This window comes from Propithecus coquereli, unplaced genomic scaffold (assembly GCF_000956105.1).
Source record: "Propithecus coquereli isolate 6110/MARCELLA unplaced genomic scaffold, Pcoq_1.0 Scaffold30, whole genome shotgun sequence".
In the NCBI taxonomy this organism is placed as follows: Eukaryota; Metazoa; Chordata; class Mammalia; order Primates; family Indriidae; genus Propithecus; species Propithecus coquereli.
In genome coordinates this window covers 4,871,867-4,891,067 of record NW_012148619.1, presented here as the reverse complement: position 1 = coordinate 4,891,067, position 19,201 = coordinate 4,871,867, and the positions used below count along the sequence as shown (strand labels likewise).

Genomic DNA, 19,201 nt, shown 5'->3' with positions numbered 1-19,201 from the left:
TGGGCTTCTCTCTTCAACCACGGTTTTAGTTTTCTAGGGATTCTTAATTTAGAGCTCATGGGTGGGGCTTCAGATCAGGAATCCTCTGACACTTTAATCAAACATTCGGGTCAGTAGCTGTTTGTGCATTTTTTCTGGAAAAGGGTGGTCGATGAGTTTCAAAAAGCTGTGACACGGAAAGAATTATTGCTCTAGACTTACGCCGTGCAATATACTATATGGTGCATGGTGTAAGTCTAGCCACTAGCCGCCTCTGGCTACTTAAGTTTAAATCACAATTAAAATTTCAATGCCTCAGTTACTCTAAGCTACATGTCAAGTGCTCAGTAGCCACTACCTATAGGACAGCCCAGATATACTAATAGAACATTTCCCTCATTGCAGAAAGTGCGATGGGACAGAGCTTCTCTGTACTGGCAGCAATACCGATACAATGTACAGATAAGATCTGACTCACGGAGAGCTTTTGTAAAATGAGTTGCCAACATTTAGAAATAAAAACATAAAAATCTGAATTCCTGATTTCTTTCAGGAAACAGGACTGCCAGAGCGGGGCCCGCATTCCTCCTGGCGGCTGGAACGCACACAGGACTGGCTCCCTTTGGAGGGGCCCTCCATGGCATTTGAGTTTGTGACCCGCGTTTCTAGAGGATCTCGTCCGCACTGGTCTGGTCTCTTTCCAGTCTCTTGCGTTTGTAACCAGACTTCAAATTCCGCCAAGTGCTGTTGGGTTGGGCTTTAGAGCGCATCTTAAGGCAGGGTCTGGGGCGGAGGGTCTGGGGCGGAGGGTCTGGGGCGGAGGGTCTGGGGCGGAGGGTCGGGCTCTCTGCTGGAAGTTGAGGGGGCGGCGGAGGGTGGCGCCTCTCTCCTTACAGTTCTCTGGAACTGGAGGAAGAGAAAGGGAATTCTATCCTGAACATCTGTTGCTTGACAAAGAACTTCTTCCCAGTTTTCCTCCGAGCCCTCCAGTCCCCGGCCCAGTTCGCCCGGGCCCGCCCCTAGCGACGAGATGGCGGGGAGGGGCCGAGGCGAAACCCGAGCCCCGCGCCCACCACCCGGGCTGGCGACGTGGCTCAGCGGCCCCGGCCTCCCCCGCAGCGCGGCGGCCAATGGGCGTGTGAGAGGGGCCGCCCGAAGCTCCCCAGCCCGAGGCCCGGGGCGCGCCCCTCTGCTCGGGCACGGGGCGGGCACTGGCGGAGGGGCTGGCCCGTCCCCTCCCCGCGCCGGCTCCAGCCCCGCCGCCGCGGCGCTCCGAGCCCCCATTCCCGCGCCGCCGCTCTCGCCGCTCGCTCGGTGCCACCCTCCCGGCCGCCCTCTCCACGGGACGATGGCGCGCGGTGGCCGCGCCCGCCGCCTGGGGCTCGCCCTGGGGCTGCTGCTGCTGGTGCTGGCGCCGCGGGCGCTGTGGGCCAAGCCCACGGTGCGCAAGGAGCGCGTGGTGCGGCCCGACTCGGAGCTGGGCGAGCGGCCGCCCGAGGACAACCAGAGCTTCCAGTACGACCACGAGGCCTTCCTGGGCAAGGAGGACTCCAAGACCTTCGATCAGCTCACCCCGGACGAGAGCAAGGAGAGGCTGGGGTGAGGCCGCGGCCCGGCCGCGCAGGGGCGGCGCAGGTGCCCGGGGGCCACCCGGGCGGGAGCCACGCGGGACGCCGGCGGCAAAGCGAAAGCGAAATCGCGCGCGGACCCGAAGGCGGGTCCCGCCCAGCTCTGCGCCTGGGGCGGGCAAAGTTGCCCGAGGGCGCCTGGACCCCAGCGTGGAGATCGCCGCCGCGCCCGGGTGGCTCCCCGCGGGGAGGCGAGAACGTGGCAGCGGCCGCGGGAGCCAGGACGGGCGGGGCCCGCCCCCTCCCCTCGGTTGCATCAGAAGGGAGGGCAGGGAATGTACAAAAGTAGAGTTTGTCCATAGTGGCCTTTTAATGACTTGAGTTCTAACCCGCAGTTTCTCTCTTACTCCTCATTCCCTGAGAGGGGCTTGAGACAGTTGCTAAGGAGGTCTCGAGGATGAACAGAATTGGATAAAAGAAGAAGGGGGCAGGCGAGGGAGGGGCTTGATCCTGGCCTATGCTGGGGTGTTCTTGCCTTTTGCTTAATTGCCCTGTAAATCTGGTGTAAGGATATAAAAATCCGGTTGTTAAGAAGGGAGGGGCAGTTGGGCATGAGAGACCGTGGGGGGCGAGAATGGAAACTGGTCTCCTAGTTTGTGTTTCCAGCAGATGTCTGCAAAGATAGTTCCTTGGCAACTGATTTGTTGGGGGCAAAAAGCTGAAGGGTGGCCATGCTGGTGGATTTTGAATTTCGCTGTTGAAGGCAGTTGAGTCAGGAACCAAACCTGGGAAACAAAACTTTGGTATATCCCAGTACGCCCTCCCCGGCTCCCTTGAAGAGACACTTGGGCAATGTGCAGAGTTATCTGGAAATCCTTCCAGAGGAATCAGCAGCCAACCTGGCCCCAGATGGAGTCAGGGCTGGGGAGGGACCCGGCAGCCCTGCCTGCTGGGCACCAGGGCTCCTGGAACCTGGCGCCTGGGGGTGGAGGATCTTCAGGTTCTGCTACGTTAAAAAGAACACAGCCATCCCTGTGCTCCTGGGGGCTGCCAGAGGCCAAAGTGTTTAGTTAGAAGATGAGGATAAATTATACCTATTGTGTAGGTGCACCATCTGCCTGCTCTGATAAAAAGATCTTTGAACTTCAAAGTCACCTCCTAACAATTACCTTTTATCTTGCAGAGTACTTTCTCTTCTTGTTTACGACTTAACAATGAGGGCCATTGATGAGTTCAGTCTATTGTATTGCTTGGAGGCACTTGGACACTGATTTATTCTGGGGTCCTGAGTGGCAGCCACATCGTCACTGGAGAGGAGGCAGGGGAGAGGTTTCGGGATTTGGAGTGGGGAGCTCTATAGTTTGCGATCCTGCAGCTTCCAGTTTAATGCCTTCATGGTGACAGCGTAGCCTAGTGGTGAGAACAAGTGCTGATGGAATTGGTCTGGGTTTGGGCCTTGTATCGATACCTTGACTTTATTCATTTATTCATGCAACGAACATTTGAATGGCTAACGTGTACCAGACACATCAGATACCAGGCAGGTGCAAAGATAAACCTCATGTTCTAAGCCTCAGAGTGCTTATAATCAAATGTGGAGGAGAGCGGCACAGACAGACACTGCACGATTGCTGTGATGGTGGCATGTCGTAAGGACAGTGAGCACATCCAGGAGGAGGAGCCCCTCAGGTTAGAGAGAGGGGCTTGGGGGTATGGAAATGTCACCTTATCAGAGCTTGCAGGATGATTCAGTGGTTGCCAGGTGTACAACAGAGGGAGGCATTCCCGAAGAGAGAATAGTCCGTTTATAAAGGTTGTGAAACCTGTTCTGGGGCATGAGGAGTGTTGGATCTGCAAAGGGGCAGGGAGGAAGAAGTGAGAGGCGAGAGTGGAGGGGAATCCTAGGGCAGAGCAGGGAGGACCTCCGTGAGGTGGAGATTTGAAATTATCCTGTGTGGGGTTGAAAGTCAGACTAACTGAGGCACAGCCAGGGAGACCAGGGGCAGGGGAGAGGCGATGAACGCTGAAGAGGGCATGGCCTGTCCGATGGCAGGAGAGGATGAATCCAGACACTAGCGGGAGGTGGAACTGGCAGCTTTTGCTCTCGATTCAATGCCAGAGAGAGGAGGGAGGCAGGAATCAAGGGTGACACTTGGGTCTCTGGCTTGAGCCACTGGGTGGGTGGTAGATGCACCGTTCACCTGTGAGGTGAATCCGGAGTGGAGGTGGCATGGGGGGCGTTGGAAATTATGCGTCCAGTTTGGGATGGAGCAGAGTATGAGAAGCTGCTCCTCTATTCACACTTTCTATTTCGAGAGTCCCCTCCAAGTCTGGGCTGCTGAGGGATGAGCATGGCTGGATCTAGGCAACTTTGTCACCACTACCTGACCATTGATTCTGGAAATGTGACTGCTCTAATGCTCCTAAAGATACCTAGAGCAGACGGTTGCAAAGTGGGGACCCATAGACTACATACAGTCACAAATACGCTACACTGTCTTAGGAAAAAAATGTACTTGCCAACATGTAAGATTTAAGTGATTTCACATACAGACCCCAATTTCTGGTTTCTCTTGACACCTTTGTCCCTACGTGGCAGTCATCGTCTGCAGCAGAGTTGGGCAGCCTTGCTTGGTGGGCTGGCAGGGATCTCCAAGCTGCCATAGGCCCCCTTGAGGTTTTGCTCATTTCTGCTACCTGCTGAGTGTCGAGTTTTCCACATCCACCCCTGATCTACATTATTGTCTTTAGTGGGAAAAGGCACAGGTTCTCTCTTTTATTCCTCAACATTCCTTGTGAAGTAGGTGTTCCAGTTTACAGATGGGAAACTGACACTCAGAGAGTGAAGTCACTTGCCCAAGATCACACGGATAATGGAGACCAGAGCCAGGAGGAGGACCCAGGGGTTCTGATGAAAGGGTTGGGCTTTGTCTACGTCATAGCTGCCTTTCCCAGTATCTCACTCTCGAGGTTTTTAAAGAGAGAGGTTAAGATCGTATTTATTCTTCCAAGAAATATTTATTGAGCCCCTACTATGTGTCGGGCTGAGCTATGTCTTGGATGTTTATTTGTCATAGATTAGATGCTGTCCTTTCCACGAAAGAGGGTTGTACAGTCTGTACAATCTCCCAGGTCTTTGCTGGCCTGGGATTCTGCTCCTCAGTTGGCTTTGGGTAACCCATTGGGGTGTTACCACTGTATCCCCAGGACTGGAGCAGTGCCCGGCACATAGTAGGTGGGCTGAATGTAGCACGATGTTGAAAGAGTTCTGTTGTGTCTGGTTGTGATTTTCTGGGGGGAAGCTTGAAGAGACTTGAGGTTTAGTCTTAGTCTTGAGACCTGTTCAGACTGTAGATGAAGGGACACTTTAAGGCTGTGAGAGGTGTTTACTCCTTCCTGAGAAGGAGGAGCCTGGGCTCCCCAGGTTCAGGTAGGAGGTGGAGACTTCGATTATTCACTCTGCCTCTTCTCCTGTATACCCCTCCCCAAAAAAGTTACCGGAGATTTTCTCCATCAAAGTATCCAACTGTGCTCATGAAGAAGTAATGAATTCATTTCCCGTTTTTAATTAAAGATTAACTGCCAGTCAGACCTTCTGTTGAAAAGTAAGAAAGTTCAGCCACTGAAGTTGATAGAATTCCAGTCCCGAACAAAGAAATCAATCCGTAATTAGTCTGTCTAACCTCATCCCAGGTAAATGGACTTCTACGGTGAAACTATTTTAAACATTGGAAATAGCTGTGGGTGTCTTTGAAGTTCTTCTCTACAGGGATGCTGTCCCTACCCTGGGACCATCTGGCCTAGAGATGGACAATGGTGAGTTCCTTAGCGGAGTCCAGTGGGAAATTTCCGGAACCTGGGCCAGCTGTGGAGATGGTGACACCAGTGGCTTAGGGGTCTTCACCCGGACAGCAAAGGGTTTAGGCTCCCACAGCTGCTAAGCTGGTCAAGTTTCTTCAATAGATCCATGATGTCAAGGCTCTTTCAACTCTGACATTTAGTGCTTTGTCCAACAAGATCTGGTCACCTTCCGCTTTAAGTTTCCAGTCTTTGAGTCCACAATGGTGGGATTTTGTTTTTGTTTTTGTTTTTTTGTTAAACAAAGAACTCACTCATCTTTTGGGTTACATAGAATTTTGCCCTTTTTTATTGGGCCCAGAGCCAGAAGACATGAGTTCTTACTCTGGTTGTACCGAATACTAGCTGTGTAATCTTGAAAAAGTCCTTCAATTTCTCTGGGCCTCAGTTTCCATTACTGTAAAATGAGGAAGTTGGACTACATCAGGGAAGAGTAATAGGCTTCATCTTAAGATCAGCTTGAATCAATCAGTAGTGGCCATCTTCAGAGCACTGTGCTAAGAAGAATTCTGAGGTCACCTCTAGGTTTATGGGGACAGGGGTATGATCCATCAGCAGTGGCTGCCATTGGCACCGGTTAGAGGGGAAAGCATGTCAACCGTGGAAGGATAAACTGTAAGATCCTTTCCAGTGCCATCGGATCATTGATTCCATTTTAGTTGTTTATGCATTTTTAGATCGTGCGGGTGGTTTGATCTTTGCTGGACCAGGATCACACACGCCTTGATAAGCCTTGGTAATAGCCTTGTGGGTTTTTTGTTTTTTGTTTTTTAATACAGCAAGATTGTTGATCGAATTGACAATAATGGGGATGGCTTTGTCACCACTGAGGAGCTAAAAACCTGGATCAAACGGGTGCAGAAAAGATACATCTACGACAATGTCGCTAAAGTCTGGAAGGATTATGATAGGGACAAAGATGAGAAAATTTCCTGGGAAGAATACAAACAAGCCACCTATGGTTACTACCTAGGTAAGACTTGGTGCTGCAGGAGCGATTACACAGCCAGGGCCTGGGTCACAAGCTTCCTATGGGAGACTCTCTACTCTCTTGTTGTATCTGCTCCCTTTGGGGAGATGTCACAGCCTCCTGAGTAGAACCTGCTTGTGTAACATCCTCCTCTGCTTACTTAGAATGTACTGAGTTGCTTACTCTGAGTGAAGTTATAGATAGGAGGGAGGGGGTTGTGAGAGACTAATAAAAAAATCCCTTAGGTTGCTACCCTACTTCAACTTACATCTTAGAGGCACACCGAGAAAAAAGCAGAGGGGACATGGTGTCTATGGTACAGTTTCAAATTGCTGCCTGATTTTGGATAGCAAGGATTGAGTGGGCCCGGGCAGTCAGGGAGGGCTTCCTGGAGAGGGTGCCTGGGAACTGGGTCTTGAAGAGTGAATTTATATGTGGAGAGAGGGAGGCCTGTGGGGAAGGAGGGGGAAGTGGGGTTCAGAGGAACAGGGTGAAGACCTGCTGTGTGCGTGGTAGAGATATTAATAGCAAAGAAACAGGCCCAAGGGGAACTTGTTTGCACACATGTGGCCAGAATCAGGAAGATCTGGAAAGCTTGGCAGGGGCACTTAGACAAGATGTTAGGGGTATTAGGGAGCCTCAGTGTTCTAGATCAAAGACTGATACGATGAAAGCAGAGTTCTGCGAAGAGAAGTATGGCATTAGTATGGTCTACAGCCTGTGCTCTTAACCATTTGTGGTGATGCCCCTAATAAGCCATGGGGGCCTAGATTATGGGGTGGCTTGAAGGGACAGATACTAGAGGCATTCTGAAATAAAATATTTTCAAGAACTCAGTAGGTCTTGACCTTTTGTTCCATCTGTACCATTGGGGCACGAAAGATGAGTGATCGGGAAGGAAACGCCTTTCTCAGCTGCATGGTTTAAACATTTCTGCATATGTCCTGCAGGAAACCCCGCAGAGTTGCATGATTCTCCAGATCATCAAACCTTTAAAAAGATGCTGCCACGTGACGAGAGAAGGTTCAAGGCTGCGGACCAGGATGGTGACCTGACAGCCACTCGGGAGGAGTTCACTGCCTTTCTGCACCCTGAGGAGTTTGAGCATATGAAGGAAATTGTGGTTTTGGTAAGATACATGAAGATCCTGGGTTGGGAAAAGATCAGGGAAAACACTGTCCCCAATTCTTGTCCCTTCCTCCAAAGAGAGAATATTTTTCAGCCTGAAGGGAATTGCAGAAGGACTCTGAAGCGGAATGCGTTGGAATACTGTCTACCTAGTAAATCAATCAGGGCAGGCTAGCTGCTGTAACAAATAGCCCCCAGTCATAGCCATTTAACACAGCCAAAGCTGGTTCCAGCCAGAAGGATCCCCTGGGCAGCTCTCCTCTAGGTGCTATGGGGTAGCCAGGCTATTTCCCTCTTGTGTTCCGCCATCTTGGGACTTCTCTGACACTGAGTTGCTGTCAGAGAAATATGAGATAGTGGACAATTATTAAATAAAATATGAAAGTATGTCTCACTTTTTAATGTATTATACTATATATTTAGTAATTGACTGCATGTGTCTGGCAGCACCCAGCTGGCAGACGAAGGAAAAGCGAGGGAATGGGAAGACACAGTCTGTCTCTACTGTTCTGGCCAGGAAATGACACATCCCTTGCGTCTATGTTCATGGGCCCCTCCTAAATCTGAGGAGGCTGAGAAACGCAGCTTAGATACTATCTAGAAAGAGCACGTGGGTTTAGTGAGCATCCACGCTAGTCTCTGCCCCATTTTCCAGCTTCGAGGGAATTCGAAAAAGACTGAAATAGAGTGTGTGGGGTTGTTAAAACTGTGTGGGAACTTAAGGTGAAAATCATGGCTGGAAAGGGTGCTGCCCTTGGGGGTGAGTCTTTGGAGGGGAATGGCCCAGACCCCGGGCCCTGAGGGATGACTGTGCTTGCAAGGCTTCAGAGTGCAGTTGCTCTCAGTAGTGTCTTGTGGGGTCCCAAATGTCTCCATTTTCCATGACCGTTAAATAAATGCCATCACTTGTTTCCTGGGAAGATGCCCTCAGCCGGTTCCACCTGCTTTAATGCTGGGAAACAGGTGCTCAAGCTTTTGTTTATAATCAGCTCTGGGTGACTGTAGTCATCCACTTGGTGTTCGGTGCCACTCTTGCCTCATGCTTCATCCTCGTGACCACCATGACCCTAAGGACTGGACACTGGTGCCAAGAATACTTTCTCTTTACCACCCAGCATCCACTTAGTGATAGTTAATTTGCAGAGGACAGCGCAGGTGGAGAATTAGCCACAAGTGGATCACGTACCTTTGGGATTGGCTCTCTGCTCTCAGGTGGGCCATGTTCTTCGACCCAGGATGCCTTCGAGCTGCTCTGCCAACGGACTGTAAACTCATTTAATTACTGACCCTGGCAAAAAACCTCATTAAGTCAAATATATTAAATATACAGTATAATACATTAATAAGTCAGCTATACTTTTATATTTTAATTGTCTACTGTTTCATATTTCTCTGACAGCAGCTCAGTGCTCATAGTCCAGTTAGCACTGGACTTTATTTTTGTGATCATCTCATCTAGTGGTTCTCACACTGGGTTCCTCGCAGATCCCCCTGGGGTATTTTGGCTGGATGGTGGAGCTGGGTGGTCTGGTGGGGCTTGTGATATAATCAGAGCACTTCTGGGTTTACAGGTACATTTTCTTTTGAAGAGAATGTTCTGCTCTTGAAATTGTGGGGTGGGGAAGTAGGGAGAGAAACCACTGGCTGTTTTTTACAGATAAGAAACTAATGCCTAGGGAGGTAGGGAGACGAGCCAGAAGTCCCCAAGCATTCAGCCATAAAAGCGGGACAAAGGAGGACAATAGCATTCTCAGACTTAGAACACACAGCCATCTTGCATTCTGTTTTCCCCTTTGCTTCCTAGGAAACTCTGGAGGACATTGACAAGAACGGGGATGGGTTTGTGGATCAGGATGAGTATATTGGTGAGTGCTTGCTCAGCTGTCCCAACTGGGCCAGATTCCTACACCCACATGTCTGGCTACTTTCCCCAGACGTCTCTTTTAACAACAGCTGCAAGTTTGTAAGTGTCACTCCTGTGCAATTCCAGTGGGGAGGCCTTCCAGCCCATCTGTCACATCAGCCCTAGCAGTGCAGTATCAGGAAAGCATTATTAGACCTCCTTCAGTGGAGAAGAGATGAAGAGGGTAGCCCTGCCACTAGGCTGGCCAGCAGTTGGCCCCACGGCTCTGAGAGGTACCCTTCATGACACTGCCTAGTTTTACTTTTGCACAGTGGGGTTGGCAATCCCTTAGATTTACAGGGAAGACAGAGCAGACAGTGTCGGGGAAAGAATCTCTGAGTAGATGCAGCTATGATCAACAGACCTGCTTATGTGCCCAGCTCTCTGCAGAAAGGCATTCTTCTTAGATAAATGCTTTTACAAAGTGCATGACTGCCCAGTTATGTGGCCGTTTTGTGCCTCTAGTTTTCCATCCTGTAGTTGGGAGTGCCATACCTAGAATTTGTTCTGAAGGGCTTCACTTAAGCAACAGCAAGAAGTGTGTTTTCAGGAATCTGCGAGCTCTGGCTGGCTGAGAGTCAACTCAATACACTTGGGTCAGAACCCACCACGGCTTGTGAGAGCCCTTCCCAGCAGCCCACTAGCCCCTCCAGCCTCCCATGCAGAAAGGACTGAAGCGTCAGGCAACAAGGAAATTTCCATTCGATCTTTGCCAGCTGCTAAGGCACAGGGCTCCAACGACAGGCTGCCTTCTCACGACAGCTGTTCGTTTCCCAAGTCTCAATAAAGTAAAAGCTGGAAAGTCATTTGATTTGGGTGTTCACCTAGGAAAAGAGGGATGGGATATAGCTTTTGTACACATCTTTAATGTGTACAAGGCAGTTAATTAGGCAGTTAATTACCTTTAAATGTAAAACCAGAGCCCGAGTTGCCATCAGCCTCTGGTTTTGTGGTTGTCTTATTTTGCCACCCCAGGATGAGAGCAAGGGCCTTCAGTAATGAAGAGCAAAGTTTCTTCTAATCGTTAGAAATTATGTTTGATCCTGAGAACTGAACGCTGTTCCCTGTCTGTCGTTGGTAACAGACAGGTAGCTCTCACTGTAGTAATTAAAGTGATCTTGGCGGCACTACCTTTGGAGAATAACAGATGCTGACAGCTCCCTCGTCCGAGCAAGCAGCAGAGCCTTCCTCTCACTGGGTGCACGTGCGAGCGAAGCGTTCAAAGCTGGGGACGTCTCGCCGTGACGGTGGGGATGAAATGAGACTGACGGCAAAGGCTGCCTGATTGAAACAAACAATGCAGCGCTTTTGACTAAGAGTGTGTGCTCCGCCTGGCCCTCCTGAACTCTGCATTGAAATGGTGCTAAGTCAGGAGCAGAACTCTTTGCATGGCTTTGCCTAAAACAAGCGTTGCATTCTTTATGCTGGTCAGAGAGGGAGGCGGGGGCATTGTGCTTGAAAATCAAATGCCGAATGACTTGCAGCCAGAGAGACCCGATGTATCGACTTGTCATTTCTAGGGGAGCCTTCTGTTCAGGCGGGGACGAGTGGAAAACTGGTGGTGGTGTGGTAGTAGGAAAGGCACTGGAATTAGAGGCCCTGGCTTCTCCACTCCTCCTGGGGGAGTCATGTAATCGCTCTATGCCTCAGTTTCGTCATCTGTAAAATGGGAATAAATAGCACCCATCCTCGCAGGGTTGGATGTGGTTTGAATTAGTTAATAAACGGGACAGCTCTTTGTCAAAAAACTATGTGCATGTGTGAGCTGTGGGGCTGTCCTGCAGCTACCTTGTAGCCAAGGGTCTTCCCCCTCTTTTTCCTTCCTTCACTACCTGCTCCTTCACCACTTGGCATTTCCAAGCTCCCATTGAAGAGAAACTGCCCACAGGGTACCTGTCTTTTCCAAGAAGACCTAGTGATGAAACACACAATGCATAAACACTGTTTTCTTTGTCCTTTCCTTGCCATTTTGTTCAGTGGGAATAATGGCCCATCTTACAGAATTGTTATAAGGATAAAATAAAATGACATATGTGAAAGCTCTTTGGAAATTATATAAACAATAATAATAATAAACACAGTGTTAGTTAAGACCATGGGTTGAAAGCAGAGTGCCCATGTTCCTGTCTAGCTGTGTGGGTCATTAGGTAAACCTTTGCCTCAGTGTTTTCATCTGTAAAATGAGAGTAATAACAGTACCTACTTCATAAAGTAGTTGTGTGAAATTCAAATGAAAAAGTGTGTGTAAAGTACTTTATACGGTATCTGGATAATAGAAAGTGCTCAGTGTTGGTCATTATTATTAGTTTTCACTTATATAGTGCCAGTTTGGGTTGTAGAAGGCTTTTACATAAATGGCCTATTTGATCTTCATAATAACCCTGTGATTTATCCATTTTTATCTCCATTTTACAGATAAGGAAACTTAAGGTTTACTGAACTAAGTAACTTAATCCCACTTGCTGAACTAAGTCAAAAGCCGGGATTCATCCTCTGGCCCCTAAGCACAGGTCTTTCTGTTCTACCACGTGGCCTTCACAGGGGATACACTATTGCACTATCATCCCCAAGAACTGCTCACTGTTTGAGTTAGGTCTTGACTGGGCATCACCTTTCCAAACTCAGGAGGCCAAGTGTTTTGGTTTTTACCTTCTCATTTCATAACCAAGAACAACCTTCCTTTCTAGCGGATATGTTTTCCCACGAGGAGAACGGCCCTGAGCCGGACTGGGTTGTGTCAGAACGGGAGCAGTTTAACGAATTCCGGGATCTGAACAAGGACGGGAAGTTGGACAAAGATGAGATTCGCCACTGGATCCTCCCTCAAGATTATGACCACGCACAGGCGGAGGCCAGGCACCTGGTGTATGAGTCAGACAAAGACAAGGTATTTCACGTTCTTCTGGAATCACTGATGGAAGGGAGACCATTTATATAAGACTGGTTTTGTTTGCATTTTTTGGTGGTAACATTGGCCTGTTGGCCATATCCTTACTGATTTTTCATTCTTGCCCTACAGTAGAGACCTGTAAACTTAAGCCAATACCCTGATAACCCAACCCACAGTGAGGTCATTAGGCCCAGGCATTCCTGGGTAGTCTGATATGCGCCGCAGATTTACATTAAGTCACGTCTCCTAGGATTGGAGAACCAGTAACGTAGATGTGGACAGGACATGGATTTAAGAAGTATATCCTACATTGCCCTAGGACTACGTTATTTATCCAAGTAAATAAATTTAGAAAAAAGTTCTGCCTCTTCCCCACTTGGCTAATTGTCCCAGATTCTCAGGTTATGTGGTTAGGCCACAAAAGGGAAGTGGAATTCCTCAGGGCCTGTTTTGGAAATACCAACCCTGCTTGTAGACACGAGTGGATTCTAGTGTCTGGATTACTCAGGGGCCTCATGTGATGTATGTTAGCACAGCTTTTATAGCAGGAGGTTGTTCCGGTGTGGAGTTTTGCGGCGCAGTAATGGCAGATGAAGAAGGTACCCAGCAGCTTCTGAATTATTAAAGGTAGTATTGAAAGCGCTGCACATCAGTGAAATAACACGAGCATCACGCTGAGTTACTACAGTTATCAGAGCTTCAATGACAGCCTCTCTCCTCTCTTCTACAGGATGAGAAGCTAACTAAAGAGGAGATCTTGGAGAACTGGAACATGTTTGTTGGAAGCCAAGCTACCAATTATGGGGAAGATCTCACAAAAAATCATGATGAACTTTGATAGACACTCTCCATAACATGGCAGACTGTCATAGGCTTTCCTTTATTGTCTTGGGTGGTTGCTATAATTGTCTAATTTACAGCAGTTGTGTTCTCCAAAAAGCAAGTTTATACCTCAGATTGGGGTATAAAAGTTGTTTTTCACTCAAGTGTTTACTGGGAAATTGTCATCACTATTCTTTCAGTAAGATTTCTCTCAAAACACATTAAAATCTTGGTAGATTGCAGTTCTCTGTGGGGAAACATTTTTACAACATGACTTTTTAAGTTTTTTTCCATTAAAGTAAAGGAGGATAAAACTTGAAAAAGCTCTGTTGTTCAGAAGTTGGGTGGGTTGGGGGACAGTATACGAATGACTGCTATGTATTTTAACTACCGGATTTTTTATATTTGCCACTGTTAAATAGTTGGTAAGGGAAAGTTCTGATTGAGCTAAAGCGTTAGCCTAGCAGCTTATTTCAGAGCAAGTCTGATATTTCAGATTCTTCCTTCTTGACTTCATACTCTGAGCTGTTACTGTGCGTTTTTCCGTATGGACCTGCTAATGTGCACAATAAATCCACATCTTTGTTTTTTTTTTGTTTTTATAAGAAGAAGCAATCAAGAAAGATAATGTGAAAAAGAAAGGAACTTAGAGGTAGGAGAAAGAATGTCAGACACTTGAACAACTATAGGAAAATGATAAATACTTTAAATAAACTTGAGAAAATTTTCTTGACATGCAAATGAGGTGGTTCTGATCTTTGAAATAGCGAATAGAAATGCCGTCTGTTTCCTCGATGATCACCGACTGGAATGAAGTGGTGGGATGTAGTGGGATTCTGGAACGACACCTTCCAGTCCAGTGAATCCATAACCCTCGGACCTGCCCCTGGAATAGCTTATACTATGGAATTAGGACAAGGTGATCTTCTGAGCCATCGGCTGAACTGGCAAAAACAACTGTTACAGATTGAAATTTCACCTTGTAAGTAGGAAGTGAATGAAATAAAGCATCTTCCTGAGGATTTTCTACAGTGTCTTGTGGTGTTTGACTTCACAGATACCATTTGTGGCATCATTATTGATACAGAATTAAACTGTGGGATTGGATTCCATGCATAAGATTATAAAGGTTCTGGTTTTTTAAGTCCAGTTGCTAGAATGTTCAGAATATACTCATATTTACTAATTTAATAAATATATATACTTAATGTCTTTTCTTTATGCAGTTAGGGAATCTGCAGGTCAACTGTAAGATCTTCCTGAGACAGGTTCCCGTTGGAAAACCCAGACTTCTTACCGGGCCTACGGGGCCCTATAGAGGTAGGCCTGTAGGATCTGGTCCCTACCTGCCTCATCAGCATCATCCTTACCACACTTCCCACCCTACCCCCAATATTCTAGCCCCACTGACTTTCTTCCTAGTCCTCAAACAGCATGGTCATCCCCAGATTGGGCCCTTTGCACTTGCTATCCCCTGAGATTCAGAATACCCATCTCTTACCTCCTTGGGTAACTCCTGCTGCCTCCTCAATGCGGCCTTCCAGATCCCACTATTTAAAGTAATCCCGACTTGAATCCCTCTCTCCTGTCCTCATTTTATTTTCTTCTTGGTACACATTACCATTTCTATTCATTTCCTATGGCTTCTGTACAAATTACCATGAAGTGGGTGGTTTACAGTGACAGAAATGTACTCTCACAGTCTGGAGGCTGGAGTCTGAAATCAAGGTGTCAGCGGGCCTGCACGCCTTCTGAAAGCTCAGGGGAGAACCTTCCTTGTTTCTTCCAGCTTCTGGTGAGTTCTGGGAGTTCCTTGGCTTGTGGCTGCATCACTGCACTGTACCATCTCTGCCCCTGTCTTCACAGGGCCTTTTCCTCCTTCCTCTGTGTCTCTCCTCAGCATGTCTCTTGTAAGGAAAACTGCCATTGGATTTAGGGGCCCCTTGGATAATCCAAGATGATGTCATCTTGAGATCTGCAAGACCCTTTTTCCAAATAAGGTCACATGCACAAGTTCCAGGGGCAGAAGGTAGACATATCTTTTGGGGGGCCTGCATTCAAGCTAACCTGCTGCACTACTTGACATTACCCACCCCACCCCACCCCCAAGCTAGCATAGAAATTTAATGAGAGCTGTAGTCTGGTTTCTCTGAATTACTCCTGTTTCCCAGGGCCTAGAACAGTAGAGTCTAGCATACAGTAAGTGCTCAGTAATTATTTGCTGAATGAATGGGAGGTTGATGGCTTTAATCAAAGGGAGTATCTCTCAGGGGAAAAAAAATAATTCTGTAAAAAAATTGAAAAATAGCTAACATTTACTGAATAGGAAGTTGAGCAATTTGCCCAAGATTCCAGTGATCAAATGGCAAGGCCAGAACTCAACTCCAGGTGTTACTACTCCAAAATCTCTTCTGTTTAGAATTAAGTTGTACAGCTCCAAATTTCTGAATTTCTCTACTTCTTTGTTCACCCACAGCATATGATTATGTGGTCAGGAAATGGGAATAACTCCTCTTACCTAGAAATAGGCCGATGCTTTTTCTTTTTAAGCAATGAGAATCCATTTTTTAAAACATGAGAAAATAATATTGTGTAACCTGATTATAAGCATAACACTTTTAAATAGGTGCTAACATTATTTTTCCCCCCAGAAGAGAATATTGGTTGATTTATTACGTTACACATAGTAAGACATTAGATGTATTTGGAGCATTAAGTTTTTCCTTTCAAGTCAGTGCACATAAGAAGAGTAACCCTCAAAGAGACTAGAGCTTCTGGGGCTGAATTTAACACTATTTAAAGAAAGAAAACCCTAGCTAGGGGACATAACTGTTAACATGGTGATTTGTAAAACCTTAGATTTCTAATAAGGTCTGACTGTTTCAAGGAAAACATATTTTGTTTCTAGGTAACATTTCAAGTCTGATTATGAACAAATGCTACAAAATTGATCTGTAATGGGAAATACTGTAATGTCACAAAGCATTATTTAATGCTTAATGTGACTAAGAGCATTAATTGCTAGGAGCCATAGTCTGTCCAAGCAAAACATGAACACACATTTTGTACCTCTTGTCTCTTACTGTAAGTTTTCGAATGAATTCGAGTGTGACAAAAATGTAGTTAGAAAACCTGCGATACCTGAAGGTTTTCCTCCCCTGCTTGGATTACCGTAGTTGTTCCCTTGTTAGCAAATGCACGAGTCATGTCTGCTCAGAAGTGCCCAGCAAATAGTAGCTATGTGGCTACTTGTTAGCAGCTCAGCTGAAACATCTTGTGGACTGAAACAGAATGGCTGATGGGATTTTTTTGTCTTTTAGTCCACCTAGATTTATTTTGCCACTTTTATAATAAAATACCAGTTTCCTCCGAGATCATGCAATTGAGATTTGGCTCTCTCTGTAGTCTTATAATGATGTTTTTAGTGCTGGAATTTCCCACTAAAAACCAATGAGTGCCATGATTTTCGCTGCTTTAGCTCACGTTGAAGTATTAAACATTTGAGCACTGGAAAAAGTATGTCATCTAAGTTCTTAAACTCATGAGGATTTGCATGAACTTGGCGCTATTTCCAAATAAGCCAACCCCACTCTCAATTCTGGTCAGTCCCAGGGTCTGTGGCTGGGGACACATAGTGTAGGTATCATGTGTCCCACCACCCCGTGTGCTTTGAGCACCTCTGTAATTTCTCTCATATAAAATACAAAATGCACAGAAGCACATCAAAGAAAATGAGTGTAAGGATTAGCTACTTCCCTACCTTGAAGGTGTTTGTGTAGTGGGTGCACATAAGCATTTCATTTCTCCTAGGATAAATACCAATAGCTGTGTGCCAGGCACTACGCCAACTACTTGCACACATTTCTCATGTAACACTCCCAACAGCCCTAGGAGGCTGGTACTTGGTAAGAGAGAGGGGATAAGCTGGGTTTTGCTGCAGTACCAGAGAAACTGAACATCTCAGTGGTTTAAAGCAACAGAGGTTGAATTTTCGCTTTTGCAAAACCAGCTGTAGCCTGGGCCAATTGTCCGTGGCAGCTGTGCTGTTGGGGGTCAGCAGGGCATCTCCACATGCACCCATACCCACTGGAAAGCCAGACACAGGCAACCAAATGTGGCCTCCTGAAAGCGACCCCTGCCACGCATGCTCACTGACATTGGGCAAAGCAAGTCACATGGCCACATCTAACTTCAAGGGAGCAGGGAAATGCAATCCTACTCTTGTTGCTCAACAGGTAGGTTGGAAACACCATCACCAGTGGCACTCATGGGTACCAGAGTATTGTTTTCCCCATCTTACAAATCAGGGAACTATAAGGGCAAGTAATACCCAAAGTCACATAACTCTTAAATTAGGTAACTAGGCCAGGCACAGTGGCTCATGCCTGTAATCATAGCACTCTGGGAGGCTGAGGCAGGAAGATCACTTGAGCTCAGGAGTTCCAGACCAGCCTGAGCAAGAGTGAGACCCCATCTCTACTAAAAATAAAAAACTTAGCTGGGCATCATGGGGCACACTTGTAGTCCCAGCTACTCACAGGCTGAGGCAGGAGGATTGCGTGAGCCCAGGAGTTTGAGGTTGCAGTGAGCTAGGATGATACCACTGCACTCTATGTAGGACGACAGAGTGAGACTCTGTCTCAAAACATTAAATAAATAAATGGACTACATAATTGATTGTCCAGACCAGGACACCTTTGCCAATGAAAGGAGGCAGCTTTAATCAATATCTTCCTAAATCCGAGCAATCAGCCCTGCCCACTTTGGGGTTCAGAAAGACCCATTCCACTCTTTCTTTGGCTATGCTTCTCCCCAGGGGCCAAAGGGTTTTGCTAACTCAGAGTGCCTCTCCCTTCTAGACCATGCTCCAAGTCCCCATAAGACCCCGGAATTCCCTGCCCAAGTGACCCAAGCCTCTTGCAGAACTTGGGTTGTCTTGTTCCCCAGGTACATCTTTCAAAGGGCAGGCAACATGGCAGGTATATGCACCTCTAGTCCCAAAGGATGGCCAATGGGCAGCTATTGAAGGTCGACTCAGTTTGGACATGCAGGTCAGGATATCCACACATTGCCATGGTTTGAACATATGTGTCCCCCTTAATTCATATGCTGGAACCTAAGACCCAGTGCAATAGTACTCAGAGGGCTTTAGGAGGTGATTAATTCAAGAGCTCTGCCTTCATGAGTGGGATTAGTGCCCTTGTAAAAGGACTCGAGGGAACTAGCTGGGCTCCTTTTTTACCCTTCCCCCCTCCTGCCACATGAGGGCACAGCAGCAAGGCACCATCTTGGAAGCAGAGAGCAGCCCTCGCCAACTACTAAACCTGCCAGGGCCCTGATCTTGGACCGCCAGCCCATGTGAGAAATGAAATCCTAGTCTTTATGAGTTAAAAAGTATTGGGGGAGGGTCTGCCATGATGCTGGGACCGCCAGGACTTTCCTAGGTGAAGAGAGACATGCGATTCCGCTACTTAGGAATGGCAGATGCAGGATACAAATCCAGATCTCTTTAATGGTGGACCCCACTCTCATAGCCACCCCACTTCATTGTCTCCTGTTTAAGAGACTCTCGATGAAACCACACTACTATAACCACAATTTTTAAAAAAATTGTTGGCAGAACAATGGTGTCTTAAAAAATTCTGGACCACTGTGATGAGATGCAGAGTTGGTGGCATGGACAGGCAGGTCAAAAGGCCTGGCTGGATTCGAGTTCTAGCTCTGCCACTCAAGAGTGCTGATCTTGGCCTGTTCTGACTGTACAGTGGGGATAATAATAATAATAGCCAGCTCTCAGAGCAGTTAGGCAGATGAGGTGAGATAATACATGTGCAAGACCTCGAGGACTGAAAAGTGACACACAGATGAAAGGATTGCTCCTTGTTGCCCTTTCTGAGCGTATCATGTGCCGGAGGTCAGACGGATCAATGCCTGCAAACACCAGCCTGCTGGTTAATAGTCTTTCCAAGTTTTAGAATTATTGTTTGAAGTGTTTCTAAACCCTCAAAACTGATCTATTACCGGGCCAAATCGAATGGCCTTAATGGCAAAGGAATAGCAAATGGCATTTGTTTGTACCATGG

General features: G+C 47.2%; 1 protein-coding gene across 1 annotated transcript; it reads left to right on the top strand.

The window, feature by feature from the left end:
- The first annotated feature begins 1,166 nt into the window (after positions 1-1,166).
- Positions 1,167-13,712, top strand: RCN1 (reticulocalbin 1, EF-hand calcium binding domain). Its single transcript, XM_012649636.1, has 6 exons — positions 1,167-1,578; positions 6,185-6,378; positions 7,326-7,504; positions 9,308-9,368; positions 12,094-12,293; positions 13,027-13,712. The coding sequence occupies exons 1-6, from the start codon at positions 1,328-1,330 to the stop codon at positions 13,132-13,134; spliced, it is 993 nt and encodes a 330-aa protein (XP_012505090.1). The 5' UTR covers positions 1,167-1,327; the 3' UTR covers positions 13,135-13,712.
- The last annotated feature ends 5,489 nt before the right edge of the window (positions 13,713-19,201 follow it).

Coding starts and splice junctions, on each gene's coding strand:
- RCN1 (XM_012649636.1), top strand. CDS start 1,328: ATGGCGCGCGGTGGCCGCGCCCGCCGCCTGGGGCTCGCCCTGGGGCTG. Junction 1,579..6,184: donor GAGAGCAAGGAGAGGCTGGG/GTGAGGCCGCGG, acceptor TTTTTAATACAG/CAAGATTGTTGATCGAATTG. Junction 6,379..7,325: donor CACCTATGGTTACTACCTAG/GTAAGACTTGGT, acceptor TATGTCCTGCAG/GAAACCCCGCAGAGTTGCAT.